The sequence below is a fragment of the Peromyscus eremicus genome, chromosome 11 (genome assembly GCF_949786415.1).
Source record: "Peromyscus eremicus chromosome 11, PerEre_H2_v1, whole genome shotgun sequence".
Classification (NCBI taxonomy): Eukaryota; Metazoa; Chordata; class Mammalia; order Rodentia; family Cricetidae; genus Peromyscus; species Peromyscus eremicus.
The window spans coordinates 48,723,577-48,738,864 of NC_081427.1; the positions used below are offsets into that span (position 1 = coordinate 48,723,577).

The 15,288-nt window shown below is 41.7% G+C and overlaps 1 protein-coding gene across 1 annotated transcript in view; it reads right to left on the minus strand.

The window, feature by feature from the left end:
• Sgtb (small glutamine rich tetratricopeptide repeat co-chaperone beta) overlaps nucleotides 1-15,288 on the minus strand; it is a 40,554-nt gene that overhangs the window by 17,247 nt on the left and 8,019 nt on the right. The window contains exons 3-5 of the mRNA XM_059276194.1: nucleotides 14,774-14,877; nucleotides 11,069-11,138; nucleotides 4,723-4,822 (exon numbers count right to left, since the gene is read on the minus strand). Of these exons, the coding sequence (XP_059132177.1) occupies nucleotides 4,723-4,822; nucleotides 11,069-11,138; nucleotides 14,774-14,877 (274 nt within the window). The remainder of the gene's footprint in view (nucleotides 1-4,722; nucleotides 4,823-11,068; nucleotides 11,139-14,773; nucleotides 14,878-15,288) is intronic.

The following is a 15,288-nucleotide window of genomic DNA, read 5'->3' on the forward strand; positions in this document are numbered from 1 at the left end:
TATGGGTGCTGGGAATTGAACCCGGGTCCTCTAGAAGAGTAGTCACTGCTCTTAACTGCTGAGCCTGAGTCTGGTTTTGTTTTGGAGAAGGTCTCGCTATCTAACTCAGGCTCACATCGAACCTGCCATGTAGCACAGATGGCCTCACCCTGAAGGCAGTCCTACCTCAGTCTCTGTACTAAGATTATAGGTGTATGTCACCTGAGCTACACTCTTATTTATTTAGAGACAAGATCTCACAATGTATCCCCAGCTGTCCTGAAACTTATTATGTAGGCCAGGTTGGCCTGGTACTCACAGAGATCTGCCTGCCTCTACCTCCTGGGTGCTGAAATTAAAGGCATATGCCATCATGCCTAGCAACAATGTATTTTGAAAGAAATATTTGAAGTCTAGGACTAGCTAGGCTCTTTGTATATATTACCACTCCTAACAGGGCACTTTGAAGTGGCTAATATCATGTTTATTTTATAACTAAAGGAACAGATTATCAGCCAGTGGTGGTGACGCAGGCCTTTAATCCCAGCACTTGGAAAGCAGCAGCAGGCAGATCTCTGAGTTTGAGGCCAGCCTGGTCTACAAAGCGAGTTCCAGGATAGCCAGGGCTACCGAGAAATCCTGTGTCAGGGAAAAAAAAAGGAAGGAAGGAAAGAAGGAGAGAGACAAGACAGGTTCTTACAAAGGATGAGTGAGTGCTAAAAGGTCACACAGCAAGTGAGTAGAAGAGCTGAGATTCACTGATCAAGTATCTCAGGGGACTGACTTTAGAAATCTGCTAGAAAAAAAAATACAAAAGCAAAATGTAAAATCGTAGGCTCCTATTCCCATCCTTCTCAGAACTAAAGCAACTAGATGGTGGTACTAGCCATCTTTGTCACAATGCCCTATGGTGATACTTTATTTGTACTGAAATGTGATTTTATTTGTATGGTAATAAATAAAGTTGCCTGGGGGTCAGGGCTAATAGCAAGCCATAGCAAAAGCTGGGTGGTGGTGGTGCATGCCTTTAATTCCAGAACTTAGGAGGCAGAGCTAGGCAGATCTCTGTGTGTTCAAGGACACACCAGCATGGAGACACACGCCTTTAATCTCAATACCAACCACAGAAGACCTGGAGGTCTGTATAGATGGACAGTGACGAGGAGGTCATGTGGTTGGGTTTACAACCAATGAGAAGGCATAACAGAAAGTCTATATAAAGACAAACACACAGGAAGTAGGTCTCTTGGCTGAAGAGGATAGCTGCAACAGTGAAGGGTAAGGCTCTTAGCTCTGACCTCTTGGGCTTTCATCTCTGCATTGGCTCTGTGTTTCTTATTTAACAAGACCGTTCATCTACAATGCCCTGATGATTCTGAACTTTATTTGTGTGTACAGGTACACAGGGAAGCCAGAGAACAAGGTGCCATCTACCTTCCTTTTTCAGATATGATCTCTCACTGGCCTGGAACCCACCAGCTAGCCTGTGCTGCCTCACCAAGCAAGCCCCTAGGTCCTACCTATCTCTGGTTCCAGCCCCGAGAGGACAAATACGCACCACGGCACCGGGTTCTGGGGATCAAACTCACGTCCTCATGCTCGCACAGCAGCTCCTTTACCAACTGAGCCGTTGCCCAGCCCCCAGTTCTACATCTGAAACACTGCTCTCCAACCTGAAATGTCTTCCATTCTCGTCTGTCTATCCAAATTCTACGTCTTTCCAAACTACTTCCAACTCTTTCCTCATCACCCAAGTTTAATTCCACACAAGTTCCCTTTCTCCTTCTTGTATCTTCGACTCCATTTACTACCTTAGGTGATTCAACCATCTATCCCAATAGCAAGAGCCTACTAGAAAAAGAGTAACAGACCCAGCACCCAACACAGAAGAAGTGTGAACACCAAGTGTTTTCAGAAACAGAAGACGCACTGTAAAAGTGCCCACATGCAATCATTTGTTGTTTTATGGGCACAGGTGTTAATGTGGTAGGCAATCTACTTGCTTCAATATCACTGGAAATGTCTTATATTTCTCCAGTAGCTCTCTGTTTATCAGGCAAAACTGTGTGAGTTCCTGGGAGGCACAGTGCTACTGTTACAGTGCATACAAGATACGCCCCAGTCTCTGCTCTTTGTGGTAAGAAAGAATACAAATCCGCATCTAGCAGTAGGGAAAACATGCTAAACCTATGTAAGTTTAGCTTGTGTGGTAAGTGCTAGACGCTCAAGAAAAAAAAAAAAAAGTAAAAAACCTAGGCTTACAAAGAAAGACTCAGGGGCTGGAGAGATGACTCAGCCGTTGAAGGCTAGGCTTCCAACCAAAAGGACAAAGGACTCATGGGCTGGAGAGATGACTCAGCAGTTGAAGGCTAGGCTTCCAACCAAAAGGACAAAGAAGGACTCGTGTCTTCTCTGTATCTGAAGTGAGCCTAACTATCACCAGTATCCTTCAAAGCCAAACTAGAAGGTAAATGCCAGAGTCACACTTCTCGACAAAGTAAAGTGTAGCTCATCCCAGTGCACTCGGTGGGTGTGGAACATTGTAACGAACATTAAACTGTGAAATGGGGTATGGAGAACCAGGTTCCTACCTGGGAGTCTGAGCCTCCAATTCTAAGCAGGCAGATGGCTAAGAAAAATGGAAGTGTGTCAGAGACCAAACATGGACCATGGAAAAGTACTAGCTAGGCCAGAGAACAAGCCCCTGCCCTAAACCAGATGCCCCCAAAGATAAAGAACAGGTCAGGTAGGTCAGGTAGCATAGCAACAGAACAACGGGCCCTGACCAGTGACCTTACCACCTAGCACAACACCCTCACGACTTGCACGTCCCCCTTCACCTGCACGCACGGCACGTACTGCACCCCTTCCCTCCTTCCTGCCCCCTCCCCCTCCATATATAAGCCTTGTTGAGGAGAATAAAATTTGCAGCTTGATCAGAACACTGTCTTGCTGTCTTCTCTCGTGTCTCCCCGTCCCTTTCATTCTCTCTCGCAGGTGGGTCGCCCCCCCTTGACACCCCGCTGGCCTGGGCAGAAGTGGTCGTTGGCAAGGTTACAGCAGCCTGTAACCCCCAAATCCACAAAATTACCCTGAAGTTTTATTCAGCATTTGTGTTAAGTAGGCAAATAAACCTAACTGTTTAAAATTCAACAGCATGCCCTATGACTGAACTCCTCAGGGGAAAAAAGCCTATTTAAATTTGAAAGAGAAGTATATTCATTCATTTCAGTTTAACAGTAATTAAAAGCAAGAATAGATATCTCCCCAAAATCTCTAACCCAGTTGTAGCAGATATATGATTATTAGTGAATTCTAATCTCATGAAAAATGAATAATTTACTTAGGCTCACATTTTTCATATATAACAAGTATGTGGCTTACTGTACTCTATAACCAAGCAATTTTACAGTAATATTTATATCTTGCCATAATATCTCATGATACTCTGAAATTTATTTTCAAGGTCTCATCTACTGAATTAAGTTAAAACATTATGTATATTTATCTAGTTACAAAGTCCGTGATTCAAATATCAAAACGTAGCTTGGGAGAATTCCTCTTCCTCTATTTTTGGGTTTTCTGTTTTTCTGAGATAGACTTAGAATGATTCATTTGTTTTTTACGTGTTTGTAAACAAATAAAATGGAGGTTCCCAGTATGGCTCATTCGGTTCTTTATGGAGCCAACCCTTCTACAAATAACTATACATTAAGGGCAAAAGAAGAAGTTTACACAACAGGATTTCTACTCTTCCTCCTCCTCCTTTTGTTTTTGAGACAGCATCATACTGTGCAGCCTAAGCTGGACTCAATTTTCTGTCTCAGCCTTCCTGAGTGCTGGGATTACAGGTGTGTACAAAAGTGTGCTCCAAGTGTATGCTCAAAAGTGACTTCATTACTACCTGGCAGAGCAGCTCACCAACCTTTTGTGCACACAATGCTAGCTTGCCTTCTTTTAAGCTAAAAGCAAAACTGCTAAAGAAATGACATAAGCAATAATTCTATACTTACATCTCCCTAAAATTATTTTGGTGGCTTTTGTTTTGATTTGGTTTGGTTTTTTGAGACAGGGTCTCACTATGTATATCTGGGCTGGCCTGGAACTCATTATGTAGACCAGGATGGCCTCCAACTCACTGAGATCGGTACCTCCTGAGTGCTGATGTTGTTTGTTTGCTGTTCTGTTTTTGTTTTTGTTTTAGCAGATGTGTAGAGTATTCTAAATGAAAGTCAGAAAAATACTCGTATGTAGGGGCCCTGGCTCCCCATATTTGAGTAAACTGTTTGCCTGCTTGCGGACCTTGACCAGATGTCCTCCCTATGCTAATTCCCTGCCAGTATCCACCCTCCAGAATGCTTAAGGGAAGTTCCTTGTTTGTGTATCCTGCATATTGGGTGTTAACAGCTTAGATGCAAGAACGTAGAACGTTCTGTAGCAAACTTCTGCCCTCTGGGGTTCTCCCATTGTGCTGTAAGCCTGTATTTAAGGTTTCCTCCCTCTTTCAATAAACAGCATTCGGCATTCGGCATTCTGCTGAGGCGAGTGACCCACTGTCTTTGTCTCTGTTTTTCGATCCACAGCCCCTCGCTCGGACATGGTGAACGGGTGGTGGTAGCGCGGGCGTTATTGCTACATTTCTGTACTTTGGAATTTTTCTAAACAAGCATATTTGACATCTGCCTTTCAGAGCTGTGAATCCCAGTGTTCCAGACTGAGTGCGCTGACACGGAGCCGCTTTACCTGTTGCAGTAATAAACCGCATTATTGGGATCCAATTCTATTGCCTGTGTGTAACAATCCACTGCAGCAGTGTAGTTCTCCTCTTTCATGTGGTTGTTGCCTGCAATCAGATCAATGACAGGTACTGTGAGCACCAAGCATGAAGACATGCAGTCTGACAGAGACGCTTCAACCATACAAACAACAGTAACATGAAGGTCCCACACAGTGTTTTTCAGCCACACTGGGGTCAATTTTATCTCATACCATAGGGCTACTGTTCTTAGTTTCATGGTGTTCTGTAGTACGAATCTTAAAAGGTCTTAAAAAAATCAAACCCAGAGCCATGTATTGGGGTGAACGCTGGAAGATCAGAGAAGCAGAACAAGCCACAGCCTCACCTCACCTCGCCAATTCCTCAGCTGATCCTGTTTCCTCAAACTGGAAGCCTCTGAGTCCTTATCCAGAATGAATCTCAGATGAACTGCTGCTAAAAGCCTAAAAGCTTAACCAGCTCTAGTTCCTTGTTCTCACGCCTTAAATACCTTTCTGCTTCCTGCCATCACTTCCTGGGATTAAAGGTGTGTGTCACCATGCTTGGCTGTTTCCAGTGTGGCCTTGAACTCACAGAGATCCAGATAGATCTCTGCCTCTGGAATGCTAAGATTAAAGGCGTGTGCTACCACTGCCTAACCTCTATGTTCAATATTATGGCTGTTCTGTTCTCTGATCCCCAGACAAGTTTATTAGGGTGCACTGCTGTGGGATGGTCTGTATGTCAAGTGTGTTGCTGATTGGTCAGTAAATAAATCACTGATTGGCCATTGGCTAGGCAGGAAGTATAGGCGGGACAAGGAAAAGAATTCTGGGAAGTGGAAGGCTGAGGAGGAGACACTGCCAGCCGCCATCAGGACAAGAAAGATGTAAGGTACCAGTAAGCCATGAGCCATGTGGCAAAGTAAAGATTAATAGAAATGGGCTAAATATAAGAGTAAGAGCTAGACAATAACAGGCCTGAGCTAATGGCCAAGCAGTTTAAATAATGTAAGAGTCTGTATGTTTATTTTATAAGTGGGCTCTGGGACTGGCGGGACTTGGTGGCGGGAGCTGGAGAGAAATTCTCCAGCAACAAATGGCGTCCAACGTGGTGGCAAGAGTTTCCACCTAAAAACTTAGAAAAAAGATTCTAAAACGGAACTAAAAACAGCTTCCTAATTGTCTCTCTCAAATAAGCGGCAGCTGCCGGTTTGAGCTACTGGCGGGTTCCTAGCGTGCGCTCTCGACCTGCAGTATGGCGGGAATGAGGCCTCTGCAAGTAGCACATTAAACTGTGTGGTGGATTTAGCCTTTGCTAGTACAAAACAAAAAAAAGAGGTTTCTGGGCTACACGCTACTTTGGTAAAAGTGTAGACCCACTATTTCTGAGAGTTACGGCTCCCAGAGCTGGCGGAAAGCGGACCACCACCATGTTGGGAAGCTGAAGTGGGCAGAGCCAGCAGCCACTGCGCCGTTTCAGGCTTAGAAGGCTGCAGTTTAAAAGGAATAGGCTCAAGCTAATATAAAAAAATAAGCCACGTAAAGATGACTACCACACAGAGAATCTGGATTATGTTCTCTTTGATATTCGTAACTGCAGAAAAACATTTGATTGTAAAAGCTGTTGAGTTATGCCAAAATGTATATTTTAAAGGTACCTTGACTTCAAAATTTGGATATAAGGATATGTTGCTTTGGAAAAGAGTCTCTGCTCTTGTTTCCACAGAAAGCCAGAGACTATGGATTTGTTCCAGATTAAGATACATCAGGTTTGACCAGCCAAGACCCCCTGAAAGGTCTCCAATGACACCATGGCCCAGATGATTCAACATCCAGAATGGTTTCAAGTCAACTGGCTCAGATATACAGCCTCACGGACTACTCCATGATCCTAAAATTTTCTTTCTGTCTCCAGAAGATACAGCGCCCCCCTCCAGCAGGAAGTAGTAAGAGAAGCTACGCCCAAATTCCCAAATATACCAAGCTGGCTTTAGAGATGGAATTGGCTCACTCCCCCTCTAAACCCAGACATATTGCTCAAAAAAAAAAAAAAAATGGTTAAGAGATTCTTGTGTCCCAAATCAGAAGAGCCCTCTGGTGTGGGACAGAGAAAAAACAATATTTTTATTTAAATCAGGTTGATTATAAATACAATCTCTTTCTAAAACAAAAAGGGGGATAGTTTAGATATGATAGGATGAAAGGGTAGATTAATGAACCTACTTTGAAAGAGTAACAACTTGTTTAAAATGTTTTACATTGCTATAGATTTTAGTTTATTGATACAAATTTAAACTTAATTTTGTTATACTGTATATATATATTTCTATTCTTGTTTGAGGTATTATGTTTATGTAACTCATTTAAAATTGTAATGGATAATTAAAAAATAGATTAATAGTTAGTCATCTATGATAATATTTGTAGCCATGTTAGTTAAGTCTTCTAGGTATACATAGTTATATTTCAGATAGATAGGTAGTCTTCAAACACTTCAAAGACCTACAGAATATGGCATTTAAAATGTTTTAAAAATTTAGACTTTCGGGACAGTGAGACATGTCTGCTCCTGACAGCACCGATTTACTTCAGAGAGGAGGATGGGCATCGAAGACACTCCATACGGAGTTTATCTTCACCTTGACAAAAATAGCCATTTGGGCAAGAAACTGTTCTTGCCTGGACTGCCTGATCAACTGGACATGCAGGACCCATACAAAGGTGACCACTGAACTTTGCTTGACAAAATGGTCCTTCAGGTTCCTGCTTTGCAGAGAAAACTGCCAGACATTCTACAAGACACAGAAAAAAGTGAATAAGAGACTCTAGACCTGTGGGCTGAAGACAGATGCCCCAACTTTACAAGAAAACTTTGCATGACTGTCCAGGCTCAGCTGTCTCTGTCTACCCTACAAGACTCCTAAAAGTTGCTTATATCCTTCTCCATTTCTCAGGTAGTAGTATATCCTTCTGAGGTCTTTGATGTGGTTAAAGACTAGATACTTACAATTTTCCTTAGTTATAATAAAAGATAAGTTAGATATAAAACCTTAAACTTACAAATATAAGATAGATAGGATCTCTTCTTTAATATTGTAACTGTAATTCTTGCTTGATAATTGTTTTGTTATATGTAATTTTACTATGTTAAAGTTAAAACCTTCCTTTTTAAGAAAAGAAAAGGGGAAGTGCTGTGGGATGGTCTGTATGTCAAGTGTGTTGCTGATTGGTCAGTAAATAAATCACTGATTGGCCATTGGCTAGGCAGGAAGTATAGGCGGGACAAGGAAAAGAATTCTGGGAAGTGGAAGGCTGAGGAGGAGACACTGCCAGCCGCCATCAGGACAAGAAAGATGTAAGGTACCAGTAAGCCATGAGCCATGTGGCAAAGTAAAGATTAATAGAAATGGGCTAAATATAAGAGTAAGAGCTAGACAATAACAGGCCTGAGCTAATGGCCAAGCAGTTTAAATAATGTAAGAGTCTGTATGTTTATTTTATAAGTGGGCTCTGGGACTGGCGGGACTTGGTGGCGGGAGCTGGAGAGAAATTCTCCAGCAACAGTGCACTATATTGGGGAACACAATACCACCACAGTGTTTGAATCTTGTAGACAATGTGGAGTGACGGAAATGAACGTTTGCATAACTCACAGAATCCAGGTAGTGGGGATAAAGACAATTACCATGACTACGTCATAGATACATATTCTCTCCTTCTCCATCTCCTTTACTCCACTCCTATTCAGAGCGGTCTGAATTCCTCCGTTTCTCCTCAGCCAGCACCTCAAGCCGGAGCCGACCTTCCCCTCTTCCCTTCAGCACACACTCAGCTCTGGGCAGCCATAGGCTGCTGAGAGGAAGCTGGTGAAGCCAATTGTGCTAATATGTCTTTAGCAGATAAATATCCTTTTTAAAAGGGATAGAATCATTTTAAGGAGATTGTAGGAGATTAATTTCTAGAGAGACAGGATTTCAGATGCCATGCTGAGTACTGATTTTTCAGGAAGGGTAATTGCACATACAGTTGGCAATAATTTCACTAGCAAAATAAGGGATTTCCTGTGACTAGCTCTGCTCCTGCATCACAGGAAGGGGTGCGGTGTCCAGTGTGTTGGTAAGAACCACTGGTTAAAACCGAAACTAGTACATCTGAGACGAAGGTGAAGGACTTATGCCTCAGAGCTCTACGATTCCCCAGTTTTCTGTTTGTGTTCATTAGCTGCTTAGTATGAAAGTGGGGGATAAGCCTGCAGAGGGCAGGAGCTGGGAGAGTAAAGGACAGGCGAGGGGTTAAGCTTCCAAGGTAAGCAAGAGCTGCCGTACTGAGGGTTTGAGTAATGGGTGAAAATGGGTAATAACCGATTTGGTTGTGAAATCTTTGAATGTTATAAACTGTAAAAGAGCAACTCAACAGCTCAAGGAATTTGTTTTTAATAAATTAATTTAAAGCAGTTTCCTCCAAGAGCCATTATGAAGAACTTTTTGTTTTGTTTTGTTTGCTTTTTAGACAGGGTTTCTCTGTGTAGCCTTGGTTGTCCTGGAACTCACTTTGTAGACCAGGCTGGCTTCAAACTCACAGAGCTCTGCCTGCCTCTGCCTCCTGAGTGCTGGGATTAAAGGAGTATGCCATCACTTCCTGACATGAACTTTTTAAGAAATCTAAAAGGCTAACAAACTTTTTATGATTAAGAAAAGAGTTAACTACATTAGCCTGCAGTATTTAAATAGATCTCTTTGTCAAAGACTTTCTCTCTCTTGGTTGAGATTTTTGCTGTTGCTGTTGGACCTTTTTGCCTTGGGGTAGCATTTTACCATCACCAGCATTAAAACTTTGCTGGGCCTTTCCTGTGAGCCACCTTAAATGTGTAGGTACTGTAATATGTATATAGATATTACAAATACATGCAAGTACTGTAACACAGGTGAAAGATTAGAAAGCTTCCATCTGTAAGATAGCCAACATGCAAATTCAGGATACAAATGGAATCTGTAGACATACACAGCAATAAAGCACTGGCCTAGCACTTTATTGTTGTGTGCTATTCTCCCACAAAACAGTCTCCTTCCAGTCCCACAGCCTCAAGCCCTTTCTGCTTCCTTCTGCTCCTGAGAAGCACATGAGCCATCGGAAAGCCACGCTCCAGGAGGGTACAGTGCCAGTCTGGAATGACCCTAGGCTCAACAACCAACCAAGACCAGTTGTTTTCACATAAGTAACACCTAGATCTAGACAGAATGGCTATCACTTTTCCTTGGCCTATAGCATGCCTGACACATGACGTGTCTCGGGGAAAGCGAAGACCAAAAGGCTTTTGTTAAAGGTGGAAGCCCGTCTCTCCCTCTGCTGTGTTGGAGTCCCATGCTACACCTCCCTCTAACCCACATCCTCCTAACACTCATTACATCAAAACAAAACCAAACAAAAAACTCCACAGGGATGACCATTTCCCAGGGCTGCCATGCAGAGCCAACCAGCACGAGGGACAAAAATAACATTTCAATTTGCCACGTACTGAACACTACTACCAGAACTAAACCAGCTGCCACAATAAAATGGCGGTAGAGACTGCGCCGCACCCCTGAAGTGTTCACACAGTGCAAAACGTGAGTGGGAGAAAACCTCCCAGTGAAGCTGCTCTAATTCGAAAGTATACCGTGAAAAAACGTACTTGTATCTGGATTGCTGAGATATAAAAGCTTTGGGAAACACACTCAAGGGGCAGTGAGCGTTGGGTGGTGCTTTTATTTTATGTGAAAACTATGAGGTCATCATATTTTAAGACTTCATGGCCTTCTGAAAATGTCATTTTTAGAGGAAACAAAACTGAAAACAGAGACTAATCTACTTGTCCAGAGCACAGAACTTTATAATGGGATCTTGAAATGAAAAAACATTAAAGAACAAGGGTGTAATCAAATACACAGGTTAACAAACAAGACAAATGCCATACACATGCATGAATAAGTCTCAAAAAACCTTTTTAGAAACATTAGTTATATGAAAGTTAAAATAACACTTAAAATTAATGACCTCTTTTTTGATGAAAAATAAAGAAGAATTTGAATCGAATAGCAAATGCAGTTCCAAGTAAACAGCCCACAAGGTATTTTTGTTGGGCGAAGCTTACAAGAGATTGGCTAGTCTTGATTGCCTTGGTGTTGACAAGGCATTCTGTGTCACAGGCCTCTTACCCATCACATTCCCACCTGCTCCACAAGTGCCACAGGGATTACGACAGTGCAGTCCTGACAGCGTAAACCATAACGCTATCCCCTCAGGGTTGCTGTCTCCAGAGTGGCAGACAGTAACCTCTGCAGGCAGTATTTACCTTCATCCTTCAATTGGTCAGCTTTTCCCACATCTTCAGGCACCGAGTTTGAAAGGGGCAGAATGTCATTCTGAAATATATCAAAATGTGCTTCTTTTTAGCTACACAAAAAGTCATCAGAAATACATAAATAATAATAACTGCATACATTTTAGTAACTCATCTATAATTCCATTTCACTAAATGTAACACCTAACTAAGTGTTGACAAGAAAACGGAAAAAGTCCTCTCATGTACTTTTATTAGAAATATGAGCCGGGCGGTGGTGGCGCACGCCTTTAATCCCAGCACTCGGGAGGCAGAGGCAGGCGGATCTCTGTGAGTTCGAGGCCAGCCTGGACTACCAAGTGAGTCCCAGGAAAGGCGCAAAGCTACACAGAGAAACCCTGTCTCGAAAAACCAAAAAAAAAAAAGAAATATGATTAGTTGAACTTTTCTAGCAAATAATAGGTACCTGAGAACCAGCTGTTTTTCCAGTTCTGGGATTCACCCGAGGACCTCACAAATGCTAGACAAGAACACGACCACTGAACTGCACCACCAGTGTGCTGGCTTTGCTCCTTTCAAGGTACTCTGAGGTAGGGTCTTTCACACTAAGATGCCTAGGCCATCCCTGAACCCACCTGATAGGCCATACAAGCATCAAACCTATAATTCTCCTGCCTTGGAGTTAGAATTACAGGTCCAGCTTTCTTTATCCCCGGCCCCCCCAAATGTTTTTCCCATAGCTAGAAATTCCATGTCACAAACAAAATATGGAATTGCTATACAAAGAACAAGACTAGAAGTAGAAACTTCTGGAGCAGAGTGTTTATTATCCTAAGACGTGTATCTTAATACTGTTTATCACTAAAAAGGGCATCTATAATGTGATCTTTTAAAGATACATAAAAATGTGCTCACAGACACATTTACACACTAAGACTGGGAAGGTGTATCCCAAAAGTTAACAGTTTTAATATTTGGAAATAAACATTTCAGTCTCATCCTTATATGTCTCCGTATTGTCCAATGTTTTAAACAATAATCAAACAGTAACTAATAGGTAAGATGAACAACACACGAAATTTTGTATCAGCACCTACCACCATCCTCAAACTTCTCAGGCATAAATTTCAACCAAAGGTGCTTATAAATGTAAACTGAGCATTCAAGCATACTCTGTGTGACAATGGAAACATCTGTATCTTTGCATTTATGGGAGACCTTTTAAAAATTACATTGTTTTTAACTTCACTCTAAAGTTAAAAATAAGTCTACAATATTGAAAAAAAGAAGAATTTGTAGCTTTTATGCCACCATAGTACATTTAAAATACAAGGCAACTCTTAGTCTGAACTAAAGTTTCAAGGAAAGTGACAAATGGAACACGGAAATGTACTTTGCTAATTAGAAATAAATATTCAGAAGTGAAAAATCACTGACAAAGAATTTGACTTTCATCTTTAAAAAAAGGAAACAAACAGAAACAGGTAGTGGTGGCACGTGCCTTTAATCCAAGTGCTTGGGAGGCAGAGGCAGGCAAATCTCTAAATTAAGGCCAGCCTGGTCTACGGAGTGAGTTCCAGGACAGCCAGGGCTACACAGAGAAACTTTGTCTTGAAAAACAAAACAAAACAAAACAAACAAACAACAACAAGCACAACATCAAAAAAACACCAAACAGGGCTAGAGAGATGGCTCAGAGGTTAAGAGCAAGGGCTGCTCTTCCAGAGGTCCTGAGTTCAATTCCCAGCAACCACATGGTGGCTCACAACCATCTGTAATGGGATCTGATGCCCTCTTCTGGCATTCAGACATACATGCAGACAGAGCACTCATACCTAAAAAGATACATAAATAAATACAATTTAAAAACACCAAACAAACAAACAAAAAAAATCCTTCTCTATGAAGCATAAAATATTAAATGAAAAAGACACAGAAACAAAGTGGAACACTCATGAGTAGTCACTGCTTAACTATGATTCTAATACACGGTCCCTATTGCTCTATAGAACTTGCTTTTAGCCTTCCATTTTACAACTTCCAACAACCTATGCAGTTTATTAATTAAAAAAATGAATAATCTGGGTCAGAAAAAAATGGCCTAATGAAAAATTGATTATATTTTCTTTTCCAAGCCCTTAACTTATAAAATGTAATCATAGTTTTACCCTGAAAATGAATTTGTCATATTCACTGACAAAATCTGAATGCCTTAAAATGTGTCGGCAATTGTTACATACTTTAAATAAAGGGAACAAGTCCATTCACATATGTATAAACCAAACTGAGGAGCCGGAAGGAAAAAGCAGAATCGTAAAATGTAAGTGACTAATACCACATTCAAGTACATTTGATGAGACAAACTCTTCAATCACAACGATGTTAATGCTAATCATAATGATGTCAATGCTGCTTCAGACACACTTCAGACTTTCTCTGCTGTATCGTGTTAATATGCTGAGTAGAAGCACAGGTATAGACCATAGAGCCACAGGTGTAGACCTGGGTACTAAAGGATGATGCTACCACAAATAATATCCTGAAGACGTCACAGGAAGTCAGTCTCAACCAAATTCACAACTTAAAAAGAATGTACAACAAATCTCTCACAATTAAGTGCAACCAGGGAGTTACAGCTGAAGAGCTTTATTCGAGTAGAGTATACAAGTCAACTGGATGTTCCTGGAAGACAGGAACCGCAGTAATTAGCAGCTACCTTCAGTACTGTCAGTGGAGATACTAGCTTGAGAGCAAGCAAATTCCAAGTGCTATCTGATGCATAGCCCTTGGGAAGCTGAGCATAAAGATCTGCTTCAGTCATGGTCTAATCTGGCAACTGGAGCAGGCTGCCTCAGGAAGCCAGAAGCTCAGACACAACGGAAACAGCAAACAGCTCATCTTAATCCAAATGGAGACAAAAGAAAGAGCAGAGACATGTCGCTCCTCACATCTTGCCCCATGAGTTCATCTGCTTGGCGAGTTAACCTGCACCTGCGTGACTCTTCTCTAAGGCCCAAACTACCAAATGCCATCTTCATTGCAAGTACTCTAAGGATCTCTTGCCATCAAGTTCTAGAAACAGAGTGTAGGAAACGCAGCCAAATCCACTGTCAGCAACATCCACACAAAGCTGAAGCTAACGCGTTCTGTGCCAGCATCACTCCCAAACTCCTCCTCCTCATGCAAAGCTCGAGTACAGCATTAGAACGGCAGCACCCAAAGTGGGCGCTGGGAACACAACCCCGGTCTTCTGCACCGGCAGTGTGTGCTTTAACTGCCGAGCCATCTCTCCAGCACCATAGATCCCGGAAATTTAAAAATAAACCATGAAAGACTGCAAAGTAAGGCAAGGTGAGACGTGAGAACAGCCGCTAACAGGAACATCTAAAGCACATTAGGTGAGGTATATTTTAGTTCCTAAATAACATCCAGGAAGAAGCTGATTATTTGTAGACCTATCCCCTCAACTATTAAGAGCCCAAGATAAGCCAGGCGATGGTGGTGAATGCCTTTAATTCCAGCACTTGGGAGGCAGAGGCAGGTAGATCTCTTGAGTTCAAGGACAGCCTGGTCTACAGAGTGAGTTTCAGGACAGCCAGGGCTACATAGGGAAACCCTGTCTCGAAAAACCAAAACAAACAAACAAAAAATAGGTCAAGATAAAACTGGATCATACTTGCATCAAATACTATTGAGAGAAAAGAAATGCCAACATACCTTACAGACGGAGTTTGTGAATATTTCTGTCAAAGGCTGTGAAACTGCTAGATGTGTATCTTCTGGACTGATCTTAAAAACCGTCTCCAAGCACTGAATTGCAACTTGAAATAGAATAAGGGCAGGGGGATTAGCAACGTTAAAAAGGAACCTTCTGGTTTTCCTCACAGAAATGTAATCTATGGTAAATCAGGGTTTATGGCCAAAGAACAGAAGGAGGAACTAATTGATCCAGCTGCATAGAGATTTCTATTTATAGACGAGCTATCAAAGAAAGACAGCGGTCTCTTATTTCTCACTAAACAGTAGGTGTTAGCTAGAATATAATTTCTGCACATACACAGCACATCATAATCTTGTTGGAGGCCATCAAAAAGAAGAACATAACATTAATCTTACATTCCAATCCTGATACCTACTAATTAACTACCAATGCATCAAATGAACTTAAAATGTTATACATCTTTTATATATGAAAAACAAGATTTCAACTTGATGAAAATTAGTAAGAGAAA